This window comes from Vicugna pacos, chromosome 16 (assembly GCF_048564905.1).
Source record: "Vicugna pacos chromosome 16, VicPac4, whole genome shotgun sequence".
In the NCBI taxonomy this organism is placed as follows: domain Eukaryota; kingdom Metazoa; phylum Chordata; class Mammalia; order Artiodactyla; family Camelidae; genus Vicugna; species Vicugna pacos.
The window spans coordinates 17,361,597-17,389,325 of NC_133002.1; the positions used below are offsets into that span (position 1 = coordinate 17,361,597).

Here is a 27,729-nt window from a genome sequence, read left to right on the forward strand (position 1 = left end):
AAGGGAAAAGCAAAACTGTCCCTATTTGCAGATGACATGATTTTATGTGTAAATATCCTAAAGACAACACAAAAGAACTGAAATCGAGTCAGTGAATTCAGTACAGCTGCAGAATGCAAAATTAACACACAAAACTCAGTAGCATTACTGTGCATGAACAACAAACTGAGCAGGAAAAAAAGAAAATGAGCTCATTTACAGTAGCATCGAAAACAATAAAATACTTAGGAACAAACCTAACCCAAGAGCTGAAAGATCTCTACTCTGAAAACTACAAGACACTGATGAAAGAAACTGAAGAATTTACAAATAAATGGAAAGGCGTACTGTGTTCACAGACTGGAATACTTAATATTGCTAAAATGTCAACACTCCTGAAACCCGTCTATAGAGTCTATGCAATCCCTATGAAGGTTCCAAAGGTGTTTTTCTTTTTTTTACAAAAGTAGAAAAAAAAAATCCTAAAATTTACATGGAACTACAAAAGACCCCAGACAGACAAAACAATCCTGAGAAAGAGCAGAGCTGGCGGCATCACACTTCCCGATTTTAAGCTATACTCCAGCTGCAGTGATCAGAACGTAGAAGACAGACAAACGGATCGGTGGAACAGAACGGAGAGCCCAGAAACAAACCCAAGCATTCACAGGCAACTAACATTTGACAAGGGAGCCAAAAACACTCAGTGGAGAGAAGACCGTCTCTTCAATAAATGATTCTAAACAAACTGGAAATTCACGTGGAAGAGAATGAAACCAGATTCCTGTCTTACCCCACTCACAAAAATTAACTCTAAATGAGTTAGAGACTTAAATGAAGACCTGGAACCATGAAACTCCTGGAAGGAAACGCAGCAAGAAGCTCCTTGACATGGGTCCTGGCAGTAACGTTTTTGGTGTGACCCCTAAAGCGCAAGCAGTAAAATAAAAAGTAAACAGGAGGGACCACATCGAATTAAAAGGCATCTGTGCATCGAAAGAGGCAACCGGCAAAGTGAAAAGACAGCCTACAGAGGGGAGGAAGGTTTCCAGGCCTGTGTCTGGTAAGGGTTTAATGTCCTACCCCGAAAAAACCCACAGCAAAAAAAAAAAAATCAAATTTAAAAATGGGCAAAAGACCTGAATAGACGTCTATGTTTCCAAAAAAAAAAAAAAAAAGGTACACAAATGGCCAACAGGCACATGGAAAGATGCTCAGTCACTAGCTGTCAGGAAAATGTAAACCAAAGTGACAGTGAGATGTCATACGTTGCTGACCGTTTCAAAACATCGCTCAAGGAATTAAAGACCTAAATAAACGGCAACATACCCCGCGTTCAGGGGCTGGAAGACTTACTACTGTCGAGACGGCAGCACCCCCAGCATCTCACCCGTCCGGCTGCAACTCCAAACAGACTCTCGCTGGCAGACTGCTCATCTCCAGGCTGCAGAAACGCCCTGGTCTGGGCCACTGGTCTCTCACCCTGCAGCCTTGCGACCTTGTTTACTAGCGCCCAGGCAGGCTTTGGTGTGGATTCTTCAGGATTCTCTATGTGTGATAGTTTTACCTCTTCCTTTCCAATTTGTAAGGCGTTCGTTTTACTTCTCGCCTAATTTCTCTGCTCAGAACGCCCAGTACAATGTTGAGCAGAAGTGGTGAGACAGGACATCTTGTTCTTGATTTGAGGGTAAAATTGTCCTTCACTGTCAAGTATAATCGTAGCTGTGGGCTTTTCTTAGATGCCCCCTTCCAGGTGGAGAAGTTTCTCTCCTGTTCCTAGTTGGTTGAATGTTTTTATCATTAAAGCATGTTGAGTTTTTTCAAATGTTTTTTCTGTATCAATTGAGATGATTACGTGGGAGGGTTCCCTTTCATTCTGTTGATAACGTTGTGTGACACCACTTGACTTTTACACTTAATTCACTATTTTACTTTGATGTTGTAGGATCCAAACTCAGTAGACTCTGACGAACCCAGAAATGAAAAGTTTCTTAATATTGACCGGTTGGTAATTCTTCTCTGTTCCTGATTAGAATTTAGTTGGATTCAGCATCGGAGGCTGAACATTGCCACTCTGGTTAGAATGCCGATGTCACTGGATGGACCCTTTGTGTCTTCTTTCACCTGGCACAATGCTTCTGAGGTTCACGACACAGCTTCTGGCTGGTCCTGACTGATTTCTGTATACTGATCTACCCTTGCATTCCTGGAATAAACCCCACCGAGTCATGAGTATGGTCTTTTCAAAGCAATACAGGATTTGATGTGCTAGTACTTTGCGGAGGATTTTCCCGTCTGTAGCACGAGAGATAATGGTCTACAGTTTTCTTTCCACGTGATGCCTTTGGCTGTGGTACCAGGGAATGCTGGCCTCGTAGAATGAGTTAGGAAGTGCTCCCTTTTTGTCTTAGCTCAGGCTGCCGTGGCAAAACACCGCAGACTGGGTGCTCACACAACAGAAGTTTGCTTTCTCACAGTTGTGGTGGCTGGAAGTCCCACACTGAGGTGCCAGTTGTTTCTCTCCTGGGGAGCTGCTTTCTAGGCATGTAGATGGCTGCTTTCTCACTGTGTCCTCACACAGAAGGGAAAGGCAGAGAGACAGACAGACAGACAGACTGATCCTGTCACTTCTTACAAGGAGACAAAGCCTATTAGATCTGACCCCTATCTTACGACCTCAACATTTAGCCTTAATTACTCCACAAAGGCTCTATCTCAAAAGACAGCCATATCAGGGGTTGGGGCCTCAACACTGAAGTTTGAGGGGACACAGACATTCAGTCTATAACTCTCCTCTGTAAGGTTTTGGAAGAGTCTAGGAAGAATTGGTGGTAATTCTCCAAACGTCTGTTAGAATTCATGGGTGAAGCCGTCTGGCCCTGGGCTGCTTTGCTGGAACTTTTTGGTACTGATTCAGTCTCCTCACTTGCTTTAGGTCTGTGCAAATGTCCTGTTTCTTCTCGAGTCAGTTTTGTTGGTCTGTGTGTTTCCAGGAGTCCGTCCATCCCCTCCAGGTCACCCAGCCTGCTGGTGTGCCCGCTCCCGATCCCTGCTTCTGTGAAGTTCGTGGTGAGGGTCCCACTTCTGCCTCTGCTTTCAGTCATTTGGGTCTTGGCTGTTTTCTCCTTAGCCAGTCCAGCTGACAGCTGGCCAATTTTGCTGAACTTTCCAAAGGACCAGCTTCTGGGTTTCACTGATCTTCTCTATTGTTTTTCTATCTGACTTATCTCTGCTCTAATCTATCATTTTCATCCTCCTGATAGCTTTGGGTGTAGTTAGTTAGTTTTTTGCAGGGGGAGGTACTTAGGTTTATTTACTTGTTTTCTTAATGGGGATCCTGGGGACTGAACCCAGGACCTCATGCTAGCAAGGCATGCGCTCTGCCACTCAGCTATAACCTCTCCTTTTTTTTTTTTTTTAAGTTTCTTAAAAAAGATTTTTTTCTTTTTTAAATACAGCCACTTGCAGCTTTAACTTTCTCTCTGGAGAGTGTTTTCACTGTATCACGTAGCCTTGGTATTTTGCTTGCATTTTCATTCATCTCCAAGTACTTTCTAACCCCCCTTCCGATTTCTTCTTTCACCCCGCCGGTTCTTCTAAAATGGTTTTGGTTCCCGTGTGTGTGTGGTTTTCCAGACCTCCTTCTGTCACTGATTTCTACGTTACGGCATTCTGGTCAGAGAAGGCACTTTGATGGTTTCAACCATTTTAAGTGTACTGAGACTTGCTCTGTGGCCTGCTTTAGGGTCTCTCACGGAGAGCGTTCCGCACGCACTTGAGAAGAATGCGCACTCTTCTCTGTGACTGCCCACTAAGTCTAATGGTTTACAGCGTTTGAACCCTTCTTTCCCTTATTGGCCATTTGTCTAGTTCTATTGATCATGAAAGTCGGCGCCGAAGCCTACAACTGTTGTTGAATTGTCTATCTGCTCCTTCAGTTCTGCCAGTTTTTCCTTGTTTACTGGGGCTCTGTGGTCAGATGCCCATGCATCTGTAAGTTTTGTACCTTCTTAACCAACTGACCCTTTGTAACGAGGCAGTGCCTTCACCTCCCACAGGAAGTTGTGCCTTGAGTGCTTCTGGTATCTGTACCCAACATCTTTCCCCATACGTCCACGTTCACCCTTATCTGTGTCTCTGGAGACAAAGTACTTCTCTTATAGACAGCATATAGTTAGATCACTTTAAAAAAAATCCATTCCACCCATGTCTGTCCTTTGATCGGAAAAAACACTCACATTAACGCAATTACTGCCAAGGAAGCACTTACCTCGGCCAGTTTGCTGCTTGTTTTCTGTACGCCGTTATCTTCCTTGGTCCTCAGTTCCCCCACTGCTCCCTTTGTGGTGTCACACAGGTTACGTGCCACCCTGCCATTTTGGTCCCCATCTCCGTTTTTTTCTTACGTATGTTTTACTTATTTTTCTTAGTGGTTGGTTGCTCTGGGAATTACAATCAATATCCTAACGTGACGGTTAATTTTAATAGTCAACTTGGCTAGGCTATGGTACCCAGGTTTTTTGTCAAACCAGTCTAGATGTTAAGGGTTTTTTTTTAAAAAAAACTTTATTTTAGAGCAGTTTTAATCACAGCAATAATGAACAGTAGGTAAGAGATTTCCCATATGGCCCCCGCCCCCACACATGCAGCCTCCCCATTATCAACATCCTCCGCCAGAGTGATACACCTGTCACAGCGGGTGAACACACAGGGACGCGTCATCACCACTCAAAGTCCATAGTTTACTGTAGGATTTACTCTTGGCGTTGTACGTTCCATGGGTTTGGACACACGTATGCCATACACTCATCGTCACAGCATCATACAGACTGTTTTCTCTGCTGTGAAAATCTTTGGAGCTTGACCTGTTCCTCCCTCCATCCCCCTAGCCCCTGGCTACCACTGATCTTTTTAGTCCCCGTATTTTGCCTTTTCCAGAATGTCATGTGGTTGGAATCATATAGCATTATATCTTTTTCAGATTGTCCTCTTTTCATTTAATGAGATTCATTTTAATTTCCTCTGCATTTTTTATGGATTACTCATTTCTTTTTGCTGCTAAATAATATTCCATTGTTTAAAGGTACACAGTTTACGTATCCATTCACCTACTGAAGGACGGTCTGCTTCCAAGTTTTGACAATTACGAATAAATCTGCTATAAAATTCCACGTGCAGGCTTTTAAGTGGACTAAGTATTCAGCTCCTTTGGCTAAATACCAAGGAGCACGACTGCTGAATCACATGGCGAGTATGTTTAGTTTTGTTAAGAAACTGCCAAACCATCTTCCCAAGTGGGCGTTTTGTACCCCCACCAGCAATGAATGAGTTCTCGTCGCTCCACATCCTCACCAGCATTTGGTGTGGTCAGTGTTTCAAATTTTGGTCTCCCTAGTAAATGCGTAGTGTACCTCATTGTTTTAATTTGCAGTTCCTTGACGGCATATAACATAGAGCATCTTTTCATGTGCTTATTTGCCATGCGTCTATTTTCTTTGGTGAAGTGTCTGTAAGGTCTTCAGCCCGTTATTTCATTGGGCTGTTTTCTTATTACCGAGTTTTAATTGTTCTTTTTTACCAGTCCTTTATCAGATAAGTGTTTTCCAAAGATTTTCCCCCAGTCTGTGGCCTGTTTTCCACTCTTAACAGTGCATTTCAGAGTAGAACTTTTTAATTTTAGCAAATTCCAGTTTGTCAATGATTTCTTTCATGGATTATCCCCCTGGCATCATAACTAAAAAGTAACTGCCATACCAAGGTCACCTAGGTTTTCTCCTGTGTTATCTTCTAAGAGTTTCATGGCTTTGACTTTTACATTTAAGTCTACATTTTTTTTTATGTGACTGTCCAGTGATTCAAACACTGCTGAAAAGACTCTTTGGTTCATTGTATTGCTTTTGCTCCTTGGTCAGACTGGTTGGCTGTGTTTATGTGGGTCTGTTTCTGCACTCTCTATTCTGTTCAACTGGTCTACTTGTCTACTCTTTCAACAGTGTCACTCTTGGTAACGGTAGCTTCAGAGTTGTCTTGAAGTGAGGTACTCCACTCCAACTTTGTTCTTCTCCTGTATTGTATTGGCTATTCTGGGTCTTTCCCTTCTCCATCGAATCTCTAGAGTCAGCTTTTCAAAATCCACAGAATAACCTGGTGGGATTTTGATTGAGATTGCACTGAATCTTTAGCTAAAGTTGGGAAGAAGTGACATCTTGGCAATAATGAGTCTTGCTCTCCATGAACACGGACTATCTCTCCATCTATTTAGTTCTTTGATTTCTTTGATCAGTTTTATAGTTTTCCTTATACAGATTTTACACGTATTTTGCTATATTTTTACCTACGTATGTTATTTTTGTGGTGCTAATGTAAATGGTATTTTATTTTTATTTTCAAATTCCACGTGCTCACTGCTGATACACAGGAAAGGAACTGACTTTGTATCCTGCAGTCTTGCTATAATCACTTATTAGTTCTGGGGGAGACGGGTGGTTGTAAATTTTTTCAAATTTTCTACATAGATTATCATATCATCTGAGAACAAAGGCAGTTTTATTTCTTCCTTCCAATTTGTATACCCTTTAAGTCCTTTTCTTGTCTTACCACAGTAGCTTGGGTTTCCAGTACAATGTCAAAACAGTGATCAGAAGGGCCACCCTTGCCTTATTCCTGATCTTAGTGGGAAAACTTCCAGTTCCTCACCACTAAGTATGATGTTCACTGCAGGCTGTTTGTAGATATTCTTTATCATGATGAGGAAGTTCCCCCTTTATTCTTATTTTACTCAGTTTTTATCATGAATGGACATTGGATTTAGATGCTTTTTCTGTTATCGATTGATGTAATCATGTAACTTATTTTTTAAAGCCCGTTGATGAGATGGATTACGTAAGTTGACTTTCAAATGCTGAGACAGCCTTGCTCATCTGAGATAAACCAACTTGCTAATACTTTGCTGAGGATTTCTGCACCTATGTTCACAAGATACTGGACTTTAGTGTTACTTTCTTATGTCTTTATCTGGTTTTTGTATTAGGGTAATGCTGGTCTCACAGAATGAGGACATGTTCACTCTTCAGCTGGAGGGGGAGGAGCCTGCAACGAGGAAGGTGAAGCAACAATGGCCTCTAGCCTCTCTGCACCTCTGTGATCAGAGGCGGCAATCAGCCATCAGAACACAGATACCGCTATTTGGGGGAGGGGGACTTTTCGCCCACTCTGGCTCCCACAGGCCTGCGCGGACTGCTCCAGGAGCATGTGCACAGTTGCCTGCCGCAGGGCTGGGAGTGGGGTGGGGTATCTGTAACTGCGCTAAGAGCTGGATTTGAGCAAAATTAACTGCAACTTACTGTCCAATCCTCCCCCTAAAAGTTGCAAACCTTCAATAGACTCTGGAGTTCCCAAATCACCAGGTGGAATTCCCACTGCAAGTCTAGGTGGAGACAGATTCTGGGTGCCTCCTGCTCCACCTTCCTCAAATCCTGTTTGGCTCATTTTTATTATTTCTGTCCCCTCCCTGATATTCTCTGTCTGGTGAGACGTCACTCCCATGGCTTCCTTTGGCTCCTTGAGCGTGTTTAAAATGGTTGATTTGAAGTCTGCGTCTAGTAAGTCTAAAGGCTGGGCTTCCTCAAGGACAGTTTCTACTAATAACTTTTTTCCCTGCATGCGGGCCCAACATTCTTGTTTCTTTACATGCCTCAAAATTTCTTTGTTGTTGAAAACTGGTATTTTCCATATGATAATGCAGAAGTCTGGAGACCAGATTCTCTTCTCTCTACAGGGTTCATTTGTGCAGTGGCTTTTCTCAGCTGATCTTGTAGTCTGCGCTCTTTGTTGTTTGTGGCAATCGCAGTCTCTGTTCAGTCAGCTTAGTGGTCAGCCAGCGAGTCATCACACACTTCCTCAAAACTCTGAAACAAACAAACAAAAAAACAAAAAAAAGAGCGAGAGAAACTCTTCCAGTCTGCAGATGAGCTGAGAGCCTGGGGCATGCATTCAACACTCAGCCAGCCAGTTTACAACCCTGCCTTGGGCTGCACAGAACCTCAAGGCCGGCCAGAGGTACGGCTTTCCCAGGCATCTTCTGAGTGTGCATTCAACCCCGTGCAATCACATGGCCTTCTAGGTGCCCAGGAAAGGGTGGGAGCTTTTCAGAGCTGCTTTCTCCCAAAGTTTCATTCTCCAGCCTTTCCTCCCAAGCCTTCCGGTTTTATTGTTTGCCCCAAGCAGCAAGGGTCGATATATTCAACTTTTCAACAACTGTCCTTCTCTGCCACAGAGAGTTCCAAGCTCGATAAAAGCAAGTCCTTCGAGCCACAGTTCTAAGCAGGAGTTAATGTGCCATGTTACCACCACAGAGTTTTACTTTGATGAGACCCTAACATCAGCGTGCGTGGGCAGGAGCGCGACCACCGTGGGGAGCGCAGTTGATACTGTGTCAGGACAGGGCTGGGCACTGCTGGGTGGCATGAGCGCAGAGGGGATGCTCAGGAGACCATCCAACAGCTGGGACAAGACGCTGGGAGTGCAGGCCTCAGTGCCTCTGCACACACGGGGCCCCAGGCCTGCTCCAGGGCAAGGCCCCAAAGAGTCAGGCTGCTCTCGGAAGTGGCAAACAGTAGGTTACTAATCTTAATTTTGTGCTAAGTCAACTGCTATTTTATTCCAGATTCTAACAAAAACAGGCAGAAAGAAAAGGCTTAAGGTTTTCTGGAAGAAAAAGTCATCTTTTCTTTGTAACAAAGTCTTAATTTTCTCCTGATGACCTTGGAGGGGACTGCCATTACACGACCTCATGGCATAGCTCATGGGACCCCAGTGTGTCACAGCCTGGTAAACTCTGAGGTACAGTCTTGAGTTCTGAGCTCTAAGACAGACAATACTCGATGCCTGACACAGAGAAAGGTCGCATCACTTGCCCTCTGTAACCACCCCCCTAAGCATCTGCCAGAGCATGCAGTGGTTCCTTCTGTTCCGGGAATGACTGTGCTGTCAAACAAGCAGCAGGACAAAGCCACGCCCAGATGCGACGGCAGCGCACACCAGCTCCTGACCTGCCCCCTGAGCTCACAGCTGGCGTTCCAACTCCTCTGCTGCTGCAGTCAAGTGACTATGCATCAACGTGCAGGGCCCTGGACAGACAGAACAGGGAACATCACACCCTGAAGGCTGCCGTGCCGCCCGAAGCTGCAGACAACCCCACAAGCGGCCATACACCTCGACATCCACAGCACTCACATTCAGCTTCCATTTTATTTCAGTTATAAAACAATTGCCAAAACACAAAATTTAAAAAAAACCACACACAAACACGGTAAGTTTTTATTCCTTCTTTTGTTGCAGAAAATAAATAACCATCACATATTCCATAAGCTTGTCTATAAAAGCACTTCTGGAAGTTTACTGGAGTTGACAGGAGAATCTTTTTGGCTTCTCAACTGCGGTATCATTAGTAGATCATTTTATTTTATTAACTTTTTTAAGCACTTGGGCTCAAGCAATTTTGGAAAAAGGCTATTTGTGAGCTTAAAAATCTTATTCCCAGTTATTTTTTAAATAGTTAAAACTAAACACAACCAGGTCTTAACTTATTTAAGAGGACAATACAGTTTTTCTGTTATAAAAATTGCCCCCCAGACTCACAAACACCCACGCAGACGTAAGAAGTTGGTCTGTCTCTGTAGGAATGAACAAAAAGGAAGGAACGAGACACAGGTGGCCCCTGTGAAACACACCCAGCCAGCAACACCTCACGGCACTCATTCTCAGACCCCAGTTTGGCCCTCAGGAGTTTTAACACGGGAACCCGTCAGTCATCTAAACCTATGTTTCTGAAAAGGTAGGACATGGACTCCCCATTGTGAATCCGACGGATGGCTTCTGAGAGGATCATGCTGATGTCCACAGTTTTGATTTTGGGGCACTGGAGCTTCTGGATTTCGTGTGGGATTGTGTTGGTAACCACCACCTGCGAATCGAGAAAAAGACCAAGAGATCATAAAGCTAAGCAGCCCCCGGCTTGATGCGAAAACCTGACACACGGTCACGTCGCTCACAGGAGGGCCGTGGGTCTGCTGTGCCCTCAGCACCGTTCTCAGTCAATCTGAGTGCCACCTGTGTCCTAGGGTAAGGCTTGAGAACTGCACACCCACTGTAACAGCAAAAGGCAAAAAGCCAGGATACGAACAAGCCCTGGCAAGGGTGTGGAGAAACCGGACGCTCACACACTGCTGGTGGGAGTGCAAACTGGCTCGGCTGCATTGGAAAGCAGTCTGGAGGCTCCTCAAGAGGTTGAACAGAGTTTCTGTGTGACCCAGCAACTCTCCCGCTAGGCAGACACCCAAGAGAAATGAAAACATCTCCGTCTGAAAACGTGTAAGTAAACGTTCATAACAGCATTGTTCACGATAGTCAGAAATGCAAAGAACCCAGATTTCCATCTGTTTATGAACAGAGAGCAAAATGTGGTCTGTCCACGCAATGAAATGTTCTGCAATCAACAGGAACGGAGGACTGACAGCTACTACAACATGGGTGAACTTGCAAAACACGGTGCTAAGTGAAAGATGCTGACACGAAAGGCCACACGCTGCACGAGTCCACTCATACTAAATGGCCAGATTAGGGAAGCCTACCATGGAGATGGAAAGTGGGCAGTGGCTGCCTGAGGCGGAGCGGACTGGGGAGAGACGAGACCCACGGGTAAGGGCATGAAGCTTCTTCCGAGGGATGAAAATGTCCCAAGGGTGACTGTGGCAATGGCTGCACGATTCTGGGAATATACTGAAAACCACTAACTATGTATTTTAAGTGGGTGAATCACACAGTGTGTGAATTACTGTCACCCCTCCCCCACCCATGGTTTCACTTCCCATGGTCAACCTTGGTCCAAAACTATTACATAGAAATTCTAGAAATAAATAATTGACACGTTTTAAACTCTGTGCTGCTCTGAGCAGCACCATGAACTCTCGTGCTGTCCCTCTGTCGGGCAGTTCCCGCCGTCCACCAGTCTGCAGCCCTCTCGGGCATCAGATCACCTGCTGTGGGGTCACGGGGCTTGTGCCCAAGTCACCCTTATTTTACTTAATAATGGCCCCGAAGCACAAGAGTGGCAATGCTGGCAATTCAAATATTCCAAAGAGAAGCTGCAAAGTGCTTCTCTTAAGCACAAAGGTAAAAGTTCCCAACTTAAGAAAAGAAAAAAAATTGTGTGTTGAGGTTGCTAAGATCTATGGTAAGAATGAACCTGCCATCCGTGAAACTGTGAATAAGGAAAAAGAAATTTGCGCTAGTTTTGCTGTCACACCTCCAACTGTAAAAGCTGTGGCCACAGCGTGTGGTAAGTACTTAGTTCAGATGGAAAAGGCATAAAATTTGTAGAATACGGTACATTTACAGTTGTTCTATTTTGTTATTAGTTACTATACTCTTTTACTGTGCCTAATTAATAAATGAAGATTTGATAAAAATTTTAAAAAGGAGAAAGAGCTTTTCAACATCTACAAATGGAAAGAAATAAAAATACTCAGCCTTTGAAACAACAGGGGATGGGAGTCATTTTTAAGTTGTTATTTGTGACGCATACTCCCTATTTCCAAAATAAGCCTCAAGACAGCTTCAGACTACAAAGTGCACACACAGTGAGACTGCTGAAACAGAGGCGGGCAGCCAGGGGCGCTGAGAACCAGCGCCGGCCACGCGAGCCCAGCCGACGCGATCACTGCGCCGCACCGTCTTCTGTCTGCCCTTTCCGGTAATGAGGGCCGAGATAAGGGTAGGAAGGGCTGCACGTGTCTCACGACCTGTAAAGGCAACAGCTCCCAAAGGAAAAGACCTGCCCGCTGGACTCAGACCCGACGTTCGTTCTCTTCTACTTCGCTTTGAGGGGGGTCGGGTTCACTTGTTACCGTTACGTTTAACGGAGGGACTGGGGACTGAAGCCAGGACCGCGTACGAGCTAAGCACGCGCTCTCCCTCTGAGCTACACCCTCCCCCGCAGATGCGGAACCCTTGTCACCGTGAAGGGGGCTCTGCGCAGTGCCTCGGTGGGGAGGGCACAGGGTCCTCACCAGATAACCCGTCAGGGGCGTGCCTTTTCCAGTGTACTCTAACCACCTTGTAAAGTAGCGGCGTTACTGCGGTAAATCCACATCCTATACAATTCGCTCGTTTAAGGTGCACAAGGCAACACTTCGGGGACACTCCGAGCTGTGATCACTGTCTCCCCGCCTCCTGTCACTCCTCATGTCGCCCTTCCCCAAGACCCTGGAGACCTCCCTTCTACTGTCCTTACAGACGCCTGTTCTGGACATTTCATGTAACTCGTTATACTACTGTTAAAAAAAAAACAGGAAGAAAAACACTTGAAACCTTGATTTCTCAACCCACGCACCACCCCCTGGCTACTGTTCCCCACTCCCCCCTCCTCCCGCCTTGTCGATCCGCCATTGCGGTTACTCACCTATCACTTCACAGTCTACCAGGCAATCAGGCCTTGTCTACAAGTTTACAGGAACCCGTTCAGCCATCAGTTACAGACCCGACGCCCCGGCATGGGTGTCAGTGACCAGTGACCGAGCCCCTTTCACGGGGCAGCCTCCCCCAGGAGCTCCCGCCACCAGACTCGCACATGCTTCCATCCGCTTCGGCTGCTGTATGCTCCCCCCTAGAGCCCACCCCGCTCTGCGGGCTCCAGCAGCGCCCCGACCCCGCACGCTGGTTCTGACCCGCCCGCACACAGCTCCCCGCCTACCTCCACGTGCACAGACCAGTGAGTGCTGCCTTGGGCCTGAAGTCTTCCCACTTCATTTAATATAGGAGTTCTGTCTCCATTTTGCCACCCTGAATGCTCTTAATGTCACTCCTGGTTTTCAGTCCGTGCTGTCCAGCGGAGGAAGGAGGCTGGACGGACCGAGTCATACAAGTCTGGCTTTCTACCTGCACTCAAGCATCCTGGACCCGTCAAGCTGATGACCACAGGGCCAGGCTAGAGAGAACGACTGCCGGAGAGTAAAAATGTGGGACTCCGAAAAGTAACACGAGTTTGACTAACTTAAGATTCAATATCAGAAACAGCCAGGAGACAGCACTTCTGTTTCTTGAAAGAGAATAAGAAAGTGATTCATACAATCAACCCCTCGGCTGGCCAGCCCCCGGAACGAGGGGGGACACCGCAGGGCGTGGCAGCCCAGCTGGCCTCACGACCGGCCGGGGGCTGAAGGCGGCGTAGGCAGGGCGCCTGTTTCTCACCTGGAGCGTCTGCACCAGGGAGGGGGCCGGGCCTCTCTCCAGGCCAGCCGAGGGCTGCCCCTGCAGGCTCGGCCCGAGGCCGTCCCACAGGGAAGTCTCCGCAGGGCTGTGCCGGGGCGCAGGGGCTTGTGCCCGGCACCGGGCGGTGCGGCGGGGACCAGGCGCCCTGCTCCGGGAGCTACCACAGCTGTCCGTGCTGCCGTGGGCACAAGACAGACTGACAGCCCACGAAACGCACGCACAGCACACACCTGACACCACTCTCAACCGCACAACGGCGTGCCCCTCGTGACAGCAGGCTCCAGGCAGCTGCGCCCCGCCCCGGGCCCAGTTACCTCGTCGATGGCAGACTCCTCAATCAGCCGGGGGGCGTCAGAGGACAGCAGGCCGTGTGTGGCCATCACGAAGATCTTGTAGGCGCCCCTCTCTTTCAGGGTCTCTGCGGCCGCGAGGAAGCCGTCCACATCATCAATGATGTCATCCTGTCATCAGAGCCAGCAGAGGGCGTGAGCACCTGTAAGGGGGGGTCTGGACCACGAGGAGAAAGGAGGGGCCAACGAGCCCCCCTGCCATGCGTCTGCAGCCCCCGCAGACGCGTCCAGACAGCGAGGTCTCCAGGCCCGGCACGGAGCACCCACAGCACAGGGCGTCCCCACAGGCGGTCTGGGCGCCACATCCAGGGCTCCCTGGGTCTCAGTTTCCGTGTCCCCCTGGCCACAACTATGCCCCCACCAGGTTTCAGAAATTCGCCCAGTGGTGTTTTTCTAAATGTAAAATGTAAGCTGTTAAAAGATGCTTTTGACTCTGGTTGTTCCTTCCTCTTTTTCTTGCTACTTTTCCTTATTTTCCAAATTTTTGTCACTCAGCATATGAGAAATATATCTTTTACATATATTTTTATAATGGGAAAACAATCTTATTATTTTTAATAAAATACTCAGCCTACTAGTTTCTAATCTCACAGATTCTCAGAGATAACAGAAGAAATATTTAATAGGTCTCCGCCCCTGGTTCCTGACAGGGGCCCCCAGCCCTGTAAACGCCGTGACAAGAGCGCCAGGGCACTCTCCTGTTCTAATGAGGCGACTCCAGGGTGCTTCCCGGACGGCGGCCGTCACCAGGAAGACCAGGCCGTGACGAGAAGCTGGAATTGGCAGCCCCCTGCCCACAGCTCCTCCAGAGAGGACAGAGGGCTGGGAATGGAGTCAACGGTCCATCCTGCCTGCATCAGGGGGCCTCCACGAGACCCCAGCAGCACGGGGTGTGGGGCGTCCAGGTGGGCGAGTACGTCCACCCTGACAGGTGACGCAGCCCAGCTCCACGGGGGCCCCCCAGACCTCGCCGCGTGCACCCGTGCCCTCTATCACACCCTTAACAAACCGGGGAGCAGAAGTAAGTGCTGCCCTGAGCTCTGCGAGCTGCTCCAGACAATGCGCGGATCCAGGGACGTCGCGGGAGCCTCCTGTTTGCAGTCAAGATGGACAGATGTCGTGGGTCAGCTGGGGACCCAGTACTTGCGACTGGCATGTGAAGGAGGGGGTGGTGCCGTCTGTGGGACTGAACACCTGACCTGCGGGGTCTGTGCTAGGCCTGGTTCCGGCCAGAATTGAAGGGAACTGCAGGGCACCCAGCCGGCGTCGCCAAGATCTCCACACGCGTGGTGACGGGCCACATGGGGACACACAGGAGGGGACACGGGGCCCTTCCTACTGCGCCATGGCTACCGAGCTTATTTTAAGTCCATCAGGACATCAAGCGCTGTCTAGAGTTGAATAAATGTTCATATATTTATTTTATAAATGTGCATTATTCTTTCCAATGTATACTAATATTACTAGGATTGAAAAAACACATATACGTATAACTATTTTAAAAGTGCTACTGGTAAATGGCACAGCCGCTCTGAGAAGTATTCCGACAAGTTCTTGTAAAACTAAACCTGCAATCACCATGCAACAGCCAGTGAGTGCACTCTGGGTTATCTATCTCGGAAAGGTAAAAGCTCGGTTCCCACAAAGCCCACACGCAGAAGCGCACAGCGTCTCACTGCCAACAGCAGAACACTGGAAACGGCCCGGATGTCCTTCAGCGGGGGAGCGGGGACCCCAGGCGTGGTCCCCGGGGGCACGGACCGCCGCTCTGGAACCGGGGGACAAACTGCCCACACACTCGGCGAGGATGGGCCTCAGGGAGTCACGCCAAATGAAAAGGCTGCGTTCTGTACAGGCCACTGCATGGCTTTCCTGAAACACCATCGCAGAGACGGAGGCAGACGGTGACCGCCCCACGCGGCGGGCCTGCCGAGGGGGAGACCACACCCCGCTCGCCTCGCCCTCCTTCACGCGGCTCGGCACCGCGCGGGCTCCTTCCGGGGGCCTGAGGGCCGTGTGAGAGGGCGTGTGTTCTGCACCGTCAGAGTCAATCCTGCGCCCTGCTCTGAGCCCAAGCTAGCTTCCCAGGTCGTGACACACATCTGCACAGCAGTTAACTAAGCCGTCAGCAATTCCTAAATCAACGAGCGGTACTCACCTGGCCACGCCGCTCCCCCTCCCCCGCACCACCAGGACAACGGCACAGGCAACAAGGGTCACAGCGAGGGGCCTACGTACCACAATGATGGCGATCCTTCCGCCCACGTCGCCGACAACCGTGATCGGGGGCTTCTCCTTGGGAATCAACACTGGTCAGGATAAAGCACACACAGGCGTCCAGGTTACAAAGCAGGCCCCAGCCTTGAGGCCACTGTCTCGTGATGAAAAGACCCAGGAAACCAGAAACAATCTGATAAACGGCCACCATGAGAGACCACCGCTAACATCACACTTAGGGAAGGACTCCTCCCCTCAAGTCAGGAACAAGACAAGGACGCCCACCGTCACCGCCGCTGCTGCCCGCTGTGCTGGCTGTCCCACAGCCATCAGGCCAGGAAAAGAAAGGCATCCAGCTTGGACAGGAAGAAGGAAAAGGATCCTGCACACAGAAAATACCTAAGAATCCACAGAAAACTACCACAGCTAACACGTGAATTCACCCAAGCTGCAGGAACGAGGTCAACACACTGAGACCAGCAGTGTCCCCACACACCAGCCACGAGCCCCCGAGGAGCAAGCAAAGAAAACTTCACTTACAAAACCGTCAAAAACAGAAAAGCCCCCCAAGAACAAGCTTAACCGAAGGCGTGAACGATTAGGACGGTGAAAACGACAAAGCGCTGGTAAGGGAGATGAAAGGACACAGAAACGGACAGAGAGGCGGCCTGTGCTCAGGGGTGGGAAGACACTGCTGCTAGGATGGCGGCGAAGTCAGAGACTCCGTGCACCCCCACCAGAACCTCGCCTGCTTTTTTTCGCAGAAATAAACTTGACGTTCATGTGAAAATGCAAGGGACCCCAAACAGCAAAAACCTTCCTACTGAGAATCCAGAAATAAACCCGACCATCCGTAGCCAATCGATTTTTCCCCATCTTTACTGAGATGTCATTGACAGACAGCATGTTGAGTGTAAGGCGTACACTTGTGTCTCACAAGATGATCCCCACAACAAGCCTAGTGAACAGGCCCACCACACTGTGTGGAGAGAACATGCAAAGCCCACTCTCCCAGCAACTGTCCGTATGCACCCCAGCACCGTTACCGGGGCAGCTGCTGTGGAGGACGGTCTGGGGGCGCCTCAAAAGGTTAAGATTACCCTGTGACCCAGCAATTCTAACCCCAGGAACAGACCCTGGACAAATGAAATCACACGTCCACCCGCGACGCGCACATGACTGCACACGGCAGCATCACAGCCACAAGGGAGCCAGCTTCGGCCGTGTGCCCAGCGGTGAATGGTAAACTGGCTGGAGAGCCACGCGATGGGGTGCCACGCAGCCGTCAAGGGGAAGGAGGCCTGGCACACGCGGCAGAAGGTCAGACACTGTGCTCAGTGAAGGGCCACACCCCGTCCAGGCCCACAGGTGTGAAGCGCGCAGTCAGCAGCCCCCGGGACAGGGCAGGCGCCGCCGGCAGGGGCTGGCGGGAGGGGCGTGGGGAACAACTGCCCAGCAGACAGCGGTGCTCTTTGGGGTGATGCAAAGTTTGAAAGTGACAAGAAACGATGGCTGCACAAGCTGTGCATGCACTCAACGCCAGGGACCTACACACTTCCAGACGCTGTGTCATGCGACTTTCACTTCAGTTTTTAGGAAAGGTCAGCGTCACTGAAGAAGCAGCAGGTCTGCCCTAGGTCAGGGCTGCTCCACAGGCACCGCTGACAGCCTGGGCTGTGGGTGTCCTGTGGGGGGTGGGGACGGTCAGCAGCGCCCCCCCTACCTGTGACATCCACAATGTCCTCCGTGCCCCTTCCCCGGCTGCCCCAGTGAAAAGTGACGGAAGATACGGGGCAGCTCAGGGCAGCACGTGAGCCAGGCCGGGCAGAGGAGGGCGGGCGCCGTGGCCAGGCTGCGCCGCCTCCTGAGGCTCCCCCAGCACCTCAGCCTCTCCCTTCCGAGATGCCCCCAGCCCCTCTCCCGCCCCGCAACACAGTGCACTCACCACAGTCGGGACACCCCGCCCCCTCACCCCACCTCCGTCCCCCAGGGCCCCGCGGCCTCCTCCCGGAAGGAGCTGAGTCCGAAGCCCCTCCTCAAGGCCCAGCTGCTGCCTGGCTCCTTCAGGCCATCCCAGGACAGCACTTCCTCCTCTCACATTTCCTGTTCACAAGGGAGCAGACTCGCAGGCAGAGCAAGCAGCTGGGGGGGCCCAGAGTACACGCCACAGGGGTACGGAGACCAGCTCAGCTCGAGGCACGGGCACTCGCCCAGACGCACAGGCAGCGCGGCCCCCACCCCCTCCCCTGTGGAGAGGGCACATGAGCCCATCCCAGCCGCCTCCTGAAACCCGGCTCTCCCCTTGCTCATCTGTCTCCTGTCGGCCTTGGCCTTTGCTGCGGCTTCCGAGCACTGAGCCTCAGGCGGGGAGGAAAAGCTCTTCCCACACTCACACAGAGCCAGTATTTGCTTTAACTGAAAAAATGTTATTAAAGCTTGAGGGGAGTTTCTTAAACACAAAACAAAGTCACGCATACCTTTCACCCTTCACGCTCCCTCCGGGCCCTGCAGAAGACGACAGGTGGACACGCCTGCATCCTGCCTTACTCACACACGCTTCCGATTCTCCCCCGCTTCCAGTTTCGCTGGTTTCACAGGGCCGTGCAATGAGCTGGGTCGACCCGATTCTTGCCCAGCCCCGCCCTCTGCTGAACCACTCAGACCTTCCCAGTATTTCGTACTGGAAGAAACACCACCTCACTGACTTGGCACCGAAAGCTTTCTGCTTATGTGAGGCCTCCTTGAGGACACGCTATGGACGGATGAGGGACATCCCCAACGTGCCAAGAACCAGCCTGAACTGGGCGTCTTCACAGGTCTTGCGAGCACTGCTAGGATCAGACCCACGGCCTCGAAGGGACATCAGAAGTGCACCTGTCACAACCAGGCCACCAACTCAGTTGTTGCCAATGCAAAAAACAAAAAGAGAGGAAGCACTTCACATTCGGGAAAAGAACCAGAGGACAGCCAGGCGGCAGCACACTTACTGGGGATCTCCAGGCTGGGGTGGATGGCGGCCGCGCTCCGGACCATGGGCGGGGAGTGCCGGCCGTCCACCAGGTCGGACTCGGCATCCTGCGCTTCCCCGTGGATGACCGCGATCCCCAGGCGCAAGCGCTCCGCAAAGGACTGTGCCCTGGGGAAGAGCACGATATGGTCACTGTCACACACCTGTCTGTGCCTCCAGACAAACATTACGGGAATTTTTTAGAAAGTGTATTTTCCCAAAGCATTTATGAAAAAGGAGAATAAAATAACCTCAGGCTCTTGGAACCCAGGACGAAGCATGGAGAGCCTGCGTGCAGACCTGCCCCTGTCGGGTGGGCCACCGGGCCTCCGCGTCCTCCCTCGGAACTGCTAATTCTACCTCCACCCGGTTAAGAGGGAGAACCGCCACATGAGACAAGGGCACTAAACACTCGTCAAGCACGAGGCACCGGCTTCCTGAGTTTTCCTGAGGTGCAGCCGGGACACAGGAAGCCACGCGTGCTTAAACCACAGGCTCCCAAGCCCCGGGGCAGGGACGCAGCCGCGTCACACCCAGGCTGACGACACTGTCTCTGCCGACGCTTCCTGTGCCCCTTCTGTGATTTCTCCTTCCAGCATCAGCTATCGGTGACCCGCCTTCTGTGGCCACAGTTCTAGTTTCCCAGCATTTCCTGAGCACACCAGGCGCTCGTTTCTGTCTTGCTCTGTCTACTCAGCACAACGTGCCGGAGGCGGACCCACGTCCCGTGGTCATCAGCAGAGCATCGCTCTCGGTGCTGAGCAGCGTCCTCCGTGCGGGTGGTGACCACCCGTCCACTGACCTGCTGATGGAGCCGCGTCTGGTTCTGCGTTATTACAAACCTGCCACAAATGTTTGGGCACAGACATTCGTCTGGACTCACGCCGTCTTTTCTCTGGGGTGAAGGCCTAGGAGCAGAATGGTGGGAGCACACGGCTGCACACGTCTAACGCTAAGCAACGGCCACGCTGTCCTCCGACGTGGCTGTCACACAGCCCCACATCCCCGCCCCTCCGTGCCCGGGGCTCCCTGGTTTCACCATGGATGGAGCCCTCCTGACTGACGCTGCTGGACACTTTTTCATGTGCTTATCTGCCACCTGTACAGATTCTCTGGAACAGGGTCTGTTTCTCTTTTGCCAGTTTTTAAATGGGGTTGTTAGTTCTCCTACTAAGTTTAGAGAATTCGCCGTACGTCCTGAGTACGAGCCCTTCGTCGGGTGCACGTGACGAGGCTCTCCTCTCCGTCCGGCCTCCTCCCGTTCCTCTCCCGTCTTCTGAAGAGCAGGCTTCATTCTGACGACGCCCAGTTTAACATCTGCTTTCCTTGGAAGTTGTTGTTTTTTCAAAGGTGTTTTGTTTTTTGGATTTTTTGGGGGGGGGACTATTCTAGTTCTTGTGTTTTCATCTAAATTTTAGACTCACTTTGTCAAATTCTACAAAAAGCCTGCCAACATTCTGATGGAATAGTGCGAGTTCTACAGGCTCCTGGGAGGAAGGAGATCTTAACACTGATCCTTCGACCCGTGAACACAGTGTACCTCTCCATTCATTCTGGTCTTCTGCTCAGCAGTGTTTGTATTTTCCAGTGTGCAAGCCTTGAACCTCCCTGGTTTATCCCTAAAGGTTCCACTTAATTTGATGTTATTGGCTTGATTTTTCATTTCAGTTGCTCATTGCTAGTACACAGACTGTAACTGACTCTTGCATGCTGACCTCATGTCCTGCAGCTCTGCCGCGCTGACTCACCGGCACTGAGAGCATCCTGCAGACGGCGGCAGGCTTTCCTACGTGGCTGCGAATTAGGAGTGTTTTGCTTCTTCCTTTTGCTCACTGGATTCCTTCCCCCGCCCCCCTTCTCAATCGCAGTCTCAGAACCTCCAGCACAGTGCTGAACAGGAGCAAGGAAAGCAGACACCTGGTCTCCGGATCCTGGGGGAAGCAACCAGTCCCATCGCTGAGTGTGATGCGAGCTGAGGGTTTCACAGGTGCCGCTCTCGGGGTCAGGGAGTGCCCTTCCATTCCTGGCTGCCTAAAGCTATTATCAGGAGCAGAAACCGAACATTGTCAAGTGCTTTTTGAGTCAACTGAGATAATCACACAGTTTTTCTCTTTCAGTTTATGCCCAATGGTCCTGATGTATTAGCCTTTTTATGTATTGTTGGATTCAGTTTGCTAAAATGTTGCTTAGAATTTTCATATCCGTGTTCATGAGGAATCGTGATCTGTTGTTCTTTTCTTGTAATGTCTCTGCTCTGTCATCAGGGGAACGAATGCCTCACAAAATGAGCTGGGAAGTGTTCGCCCTTCTTCAATTTTCTGTAAGAGTTAACGTACAACCAGCATCATGTGCCCTCTAAACATCCACCGCAGGGGTCTTACTCTTCCTCCACCTCCAGGACCTAATGCAAGGTGAATGTTCAAGTGCTTACCGACCCAACAAGGTCTCCCAATGCTGGTTTTCAAAAATCAGAAATTCAAAGCAGGTCCTAACAGCTTATAGGAACAGCTGAAAACAAACAACAAGAAGGGCCTCGGTCTCAGATGAGGCACTAGGCTGACCCGCCAGCACTGCCCACCCCGGACACAGCCAAGGCATTTCACGCCAAGGGAAGAAGGCAGGCGCCTGAAAACACCACGCCTGCTCCCAGCATCCGGCTCCCAGCGGGGCAGGGCCTCGCCTCCACCAGGGCCCCGTCTGCAGTGTCAGCAATTAGAGCAGAACAGTAAACTGATGGCGGAAATCTACTTCAAATTACTTTCTTACAAAGTTGCATTGTGCCTCCCTCGGCAGAAAGCAGGATGTCACTACGCAGTGCGCACAGTTGCCTTCTGTGGTATTTAAAAAAAAAACAAACCCTCGAATGCACATAAAGAAACACCTTCTGGGCTGGCCCTTCCTACAATGAATCCAGTTTATTGTTTCCAAGGAAAAGACAGTAAGACTTTATAAGAGCAGAACTGTACTGCACCATCTGATACAGAAAAGGTATCCGTGTGTGTGTGTTTACTTAGAGGAAAGGGGGAGTCACCGAGAAAGAATATTTTAATTAAAACTGCTAAATACCCTGAGAGTTAAGATGTAGTATTTGCATAACTTTAAATTCATCCTTTTAAGAAATTCAAAATTGTTGTTAAAGAAGTCCTCACAGAAAAACCCGCCCAAACACCCACCCCAACCTCATGGAGACGGGCACCCAGAGACCAGCTCCTCCTCCTGACTCAAGGCTGGCTTCGCAAACAAGGTCACTGTCGAAGCGCAGGCCGCTCAGGTACCCCCAGGAAAGCCTTTTTCCGTCGGGAATCAGCAGAGATCCCCAGTTCCTAGAATTACGCTATTCCACCTCTACTGGCGTCTCGACAAGAACGCAGCCCTTCCCAGATGAGCGCAGCCCTCGCATGCACGCCAACGCTAGCTTCTGGAGCCTTTATGTGACTGGACACACAACCCGGATTCCTGACTCCGAAAACAACCAGGCTGTTTTCTGACGGTTACACTGCACTCCCTTACATGCCAACAGTCACAGGACCCCCAAAGCACCTCAGCCTTGCTCCCGGCTGTGCAAGGATGGCGGCTGATTCACATCAGGGGCCAGAACGAGACACAGGGTCTCAGATTTCTTTTTCTATTCACTCAGCTACGCTGAGGAAACAATTCTAAATAACGCATTACAGCAAGCTGTTTCTTCTTAAAGCAACATTATATTCTCAGATGAGCCCTTTCCTTCAAAACAACAGCTCACTGCCCAAGGGCCCCACAGCCACGGCCGCAGAGCCCGGGGCACTAACCAGGGCACTAACCACCACCCCTCGACCCCGCCGTGTCCGGGCTGGGAAACCCTCTCCGGAGCAGGTGACTAATCTATCTGCCAGGGCGACAGCTCGGCGTCACCCGCGTTTCACCGCTGAGGAAACGGAGGCGTGGACCCCGGTTCTCACAGAGACCGGCTCAGCCCCAACCGAAGGCCACATCCTGTGACTCCCGGTCCCACTGCCTTCCTGTGTGAAGCAAAAGCCGGGCTGGGCCTACTTGTAAATCCAAGTGTAACAGGTGTCGGATCACTGACCTGAGTTCTGCTGGGCCTACTTAGTAAATCTAAGATAGTGAGTGTCGGTTTGCTGATTCCCTGCTCATGTTTTTTTTTTTGCTAGCCAGCTGGATTTTCAGAGACATATCTGGCTTTGGAATGTCGGTCTGCTGCCTCCCTGCCTCTGCTTGTGTGATAATGCTGCTGCTAAAGCTGTTCCGTGCCTATTGGCCGAATACCCCAAGCTCGTAATTAACCCTGTAAAACCTCACACGCACGTCTTGGAGGTGCCGAGCTTCGGAGCAGAAGCCCTTCTGAGCCCGCCGGGGTAAATAAACCTGAGTGCTCCTACCCTCCGAGCGGTGCTTGTTTCTTGGCTGGCCTGTCGTTTCCATGACACCTGCTGCCTCAGGGTGTCTCTTAAATTAACTACAATGGTTTTCTAAGGTTAGGTGCCAAATAGAAAACTTGGAGGAAGCAGAAACAATCAGATCAAACATGGCATGTTGCGAAGCAAGAAAGTGCCACCCCAAGCTCCAGCCCTGCAGGAACACGCAGATCAGGGCGTCAGAAGAGAAGAGCCCGCCCCTCAGCCGGGGGACACAGCCAGCCATGAAGCCGACTGCACCACGTCAGGTGCAGCTGCCCACAGGGCTCTTACGGCACCCTCAACGCGGGCAGCGAAAGGCCCAGCTGCAGCGACACTGTCTCGCTGCCCCGTCCCCCTCGTAGTGACTGTCCCCACCCTAGAGCAGGGCTGTGTAACTCGTGTGGGTTCCATCACAGGAGGCGGGCAGAGGCTGGACCCCCCACGCCACCTGATAACCTACCGCAGACGGGCCACCAGCGGTCTTCCTGCTCATTCCCCAAGGAAGCGCCATCGCAAGTTTTATCCCCAGCAGCTGGCATGGCGCCCGGTGAGGGGTGGCCTCACACGTGCAGCGAGCGAGGACTCGGAGGACGGGCAGGCTGGCCCTCGCCCACAGCCACTGGAGTGGAAAACACTCTAAGAGGTAATCAGTCGGGCCACCACCTTCCCGGAGGCAGCACACCGGTGAATCACCCTGGCTCCGTCTCTGCCGTTTCTCCTCTCACATGCGAGAGGGACCAGAGGAACAGGCGGTGTGGGTCCCCCATCTTTCTAACCGCCTCGTCACCCCAGACTCGCAGCTGGGCCCAAAAAACAGCCCCTCCTGCCGGAGGACCAAGATGGGCAGCCTCACAAACCAGGGGGCTTCCAACAGAAACTGCCCTGCTCCAGCCAACCCACAGGCCTCCGGGTGCAAAGAGCAGCTCAGGTCGGGGTACGTTAAGCTCAGCGGTCCCTCAAAGTACACACGGATTCAGTGTGTGACCCAGCAGCTTCACCTCGGGGCACACATCTGCGAGAAATGAAAACGCACGGCAACACAGACACACAGGGCTGCTATTCCTAACGGCCTGCAGCTGGAAACAACCTGAACGCCCGTGGACGGACAAATGCAGTAACAAGGCGCAGAACATCCGTACAATGGAGTATCATTCAGCCATAAAGACCGGTGGATTCCTGATCCACGCCACGACACGGGGGGCCTGCAAACACCGTGCTGAGTGGAAGAAGCCAGACACAAAGCCCGCATGTGTGTGATTCCTTTTACGAACCATCTAGAATAGGCGACTGCTCAGAGGCAGAAGCAGATTAGCAGCTGCCAGGGAACGGGGAGCGATCACTCAGCGAGGATGGGGTGTCCTTCGGGGGTGATGAGAAAGTCCTGGAACTGGAGAGAAGTGGTGGCTGAACAACACTGCGAACGTACTAAACGCCAGTGAACCGTATACTTTAAAATGGTTAACTGCGTGTTACGTGACTTTCAACTTCATTTTAACAAGTGCGTGTATCAGAGAAAAGCAAATTACTAAACTGAAATTAGTTCAGCCTTTGCACAAATGCGTTGAAGGCTGTGTGAAACGTTTATACTCCCAAACAAGCCCTGGTGCACTACGACTTAACAAATGGACGATGTGAGACTGGCGGGACAGGGCTCCTGCAGGAAGCGCGTGCAGGCACAGCCTGGCTGCACCGGGAAGCGGGCTCCGAGGGCGCGGAAGCGCACGGTCTTACCACGAACGCCAAGTCCATCTACTCGCTACACTAAACGCTAGTCTTGCTTTGCAGTGGAAACCGCTCATCTGTGACACTGGTGACACTGGTAAATGGGCGGCTCATGACGCGCCGGCTGCCCTTCGCCCCGATCCAACGCCCGTGGCCAAGGACGGCAGTAACTGCCTGTCTTCCCCCCACCGGCCTCAGCGGCGATCCAGCCCACAGCAGAGGCTGAAGTTCAACCAGTGGAGGTTATTTTAAGAGCTTTCCTTAGGAAAAAGTCTCCACCCTACACTTGATTTTGACCTTTCCCTCCGCAGCGGAGTGGGGTCTCCAGGCAACATCAGTACAGGCAGACCTCTCTTTACTGCGCTCTGTAGACGCTGCGTTCTTACAAGCTGAAGGTTGGTGGCGACCCTGCCAGTCTTTCGGCGCCACTTTTCCAACAGCATTTGCTCAGCTGGTGTCTGTGTCACGTCTTGGTAGTTCTCAGTACACTTCAGACTTTTTCATTACTATTACATCCGTTATGGGGATCCGTGGTCGCTGATCTTTGATGCAAGAAGATTACGTATGACTCACTGAGGGCTCAGATGATGGTCAGCACTTTTTAGCAATAAAATACTTTTACACTAAGGTATGTATAATTTTTTTAATACATAATGTCACGGCACACTTAGAAGACTACAGCACAGTGTAAACGTAACTTTTACACCCACTGGCAACCAAATCTCCATGAGACTCTCTCTACCGCGACCCTGGCATTCCTGGAGCGGTCTGGGCCCCAAGCACAGGGTCTCTGAGGCACGTCTGTGTGCGACGTCCTTTCAGCTCAAGTGCAAGCTGAAGTTCCAAACCACTGACCCATCAGTTACTGCCGGTTACACATAACTCTCAGCGCTGCCCCGTCTGCACCCCTCAGGGTGTTTTAGTTTTGTAAACTGTCACCCTTTAACACATACCAATCAGTGGCCTCTTGGATGGATACAATCCTGTTAATAAATTACAGAGTTTCTGAACACAGGGCAGTGAACGACCTCGGAGTATGTACGCTGGTATTTTAAACACCAGATCTGAGGGCCTACACGTGGCAGCCAGCCTGGGAGGGAACGGAGCCCTGGGCTGGGAGTCCCCAGATCTGAACCACTTTGGGCGAGAAACATGACTGTTAATCACAGACTGGGACTGAAGAAAGGGGACGAAAATAAATCATCACTTAATAAATGGAGTCAGCGGACAATCCTCTAAACCATCAGTCCACGGAATAAAAGGAAGGAGCATGTGGGAACCACTGAGACAGAGTCCAGAACATCTGGGAGTCACGGGCTGGGGCCGTGGGTGCAGCCCTGGGCCCCCACCTACCTCTTGGCTGAGGCTGGAGACTTGGCCACAATCACCGCGTTCCTGTAATCCGGGATCTGTGACAGAGCAGAGGTTGGGGATTACTGCCATGTCTCTGCAAGGCTACTCACGCCAACACTCCACGACCAACACGAGTGAGTGTTCCAACAGCCCAAGATGCCATCAGGCCACTTCAGTGTCTTCCAAGGAGACAAAAAGTTCAAAGCAAATTTTGTTTTTGGAAAAAGAAATATTATCAAGGCGTGAATCTCCTGGACTTCTTTTAAGGAAAGGGTAGGGCTAATCACAATCAGCTCAGGTCTGTGTAGCAGCAAATACTGACAGTGGTGTAAAGACGTTTCCACAAAGCCAACAGGGAGCCCTCTCCTGACCCCCAGGCGCCGCAATTTCACGTGCAAGGGCGGGGTCCTGACAGGCGCGGCGGCGCTGACGGGCCTAAAGGCACTAAGCCAAGTGAACGCAGCCAAACACAAAAGGTCACATACAGCATGATTCCATTTATACAAAACGTCCAAGACAGGTAAGTCCGCAGAGAAAGAAAACAGATCAGCAGTTGCCAGGGAAGGGGGGGGTGATTATTCAAGAGTACGAGGTGTTCTTTGTGATGAAAAGAACCAGAACTAGAGGGGAAAGCTGTACACCACTGCAAATACACAAAATACCAGACTTGCCTGTGTTAAAATGTGTTTGTGTCAAAATTTTGTCAATTTCACCTCAATGAAAAAAATCTGAGCGTGTTTGTCAAGACCCCCTTAAAGGAAACGAAAAGGCCAGCGACAAGCTGGGGGAGTGAAACAAACACGAACGGCTGGAATCAGAATCCAAAACGAAGGCCTGCAGCTCAGGAAGAGACCACCCACCACCCACCACACAACAGGCCCCGGGCGCCTTTCAGAGGACGGCACTGTGAAGAGACGGCCACCGTCCTGAGGCGTCAGGACACACCCATCAAAGTAACGAGGCAGCAGTGCAGCCACCCTGCGGGCAAAAGCTTCAGACCCCGATCACGTAAGCAGGAAGCAAAGGACTGGCTGGACAGCGAACTCCCTGCTGGCGGGGACAGGAGCCGGCAGGGCTGCTCTGGGAACGCTAAACCCAGCGATTCCACGCCGGGTACACGACCAAGGCACGTGGCTTCCGCAGCACGGGAGACTCATTCAGGAGTGTGCACAGGACACTCACACAGCAGCCAAACCTTAAGAACAAGCCCGACAACAGCTGCATGAGGAGCGTCTCTCAGCAGTCAGAGCGGGTGAACCGGCACAGACACATGGTGAGTCTCACTGACGCAGAGCGAGCGGAAAACTCCCAGATCACGTGATTTGACTCCTTTTATAAAGTTAAACTTATTTATATGTGTGTGTGTGTGTGTGTGTAGTGTGTTTCTGTCTTTGAAATACATGTATTTGTCACACGTATATATACACATACGAGT

The 27,729-nt window shown here is 50.8% G+C and overlaps 1 protein-coding gene across 4 annotated transcripts in view; it reads right to left on the reverse strand.

Moving 5' to 3' along the window:
• Nucleotides 1-9,283: 9,283 nt before the first annotated feature.
• The window catches only part of PRPSAP2 (phosphoribosyl pyrophosphate synthetase associated protein 2), a 31,365-nt gene continuing 12,919 nt past the window's right edge, over nt 9,284-27,729 (reverse strand). For all 4 annotated transcript variants that reach the window (XM_072938516.1, XM_072938517.1, XM_072938518.1 and 1 more), the window contains 5 exons: nt 26,295-26,350; nt 18,803-18,951; nt 15,837-15,907; nt 13,563-13,709; nt 9,284-9,943 (listed from right to left, as the gene is read on the reverse strand). In XM_072938516.1, coding sequence (XP_072794617.1) covers nt 9,785-9,943; nt 13,563-13,709; nt 15,837-15,907; nt 18,803-18,951; nt 26,295-26,350 — 582 coding nt within the window. In that variant the 3' untranslated portion in view covers nt 9,284-9,784. The remainder of the gene's footprint in view (nt 9,944-13,562; nt 13,710-15,836; nt 15,908-18,802; nt 18,952-26,294; nt 26,351-27,729) is intronic.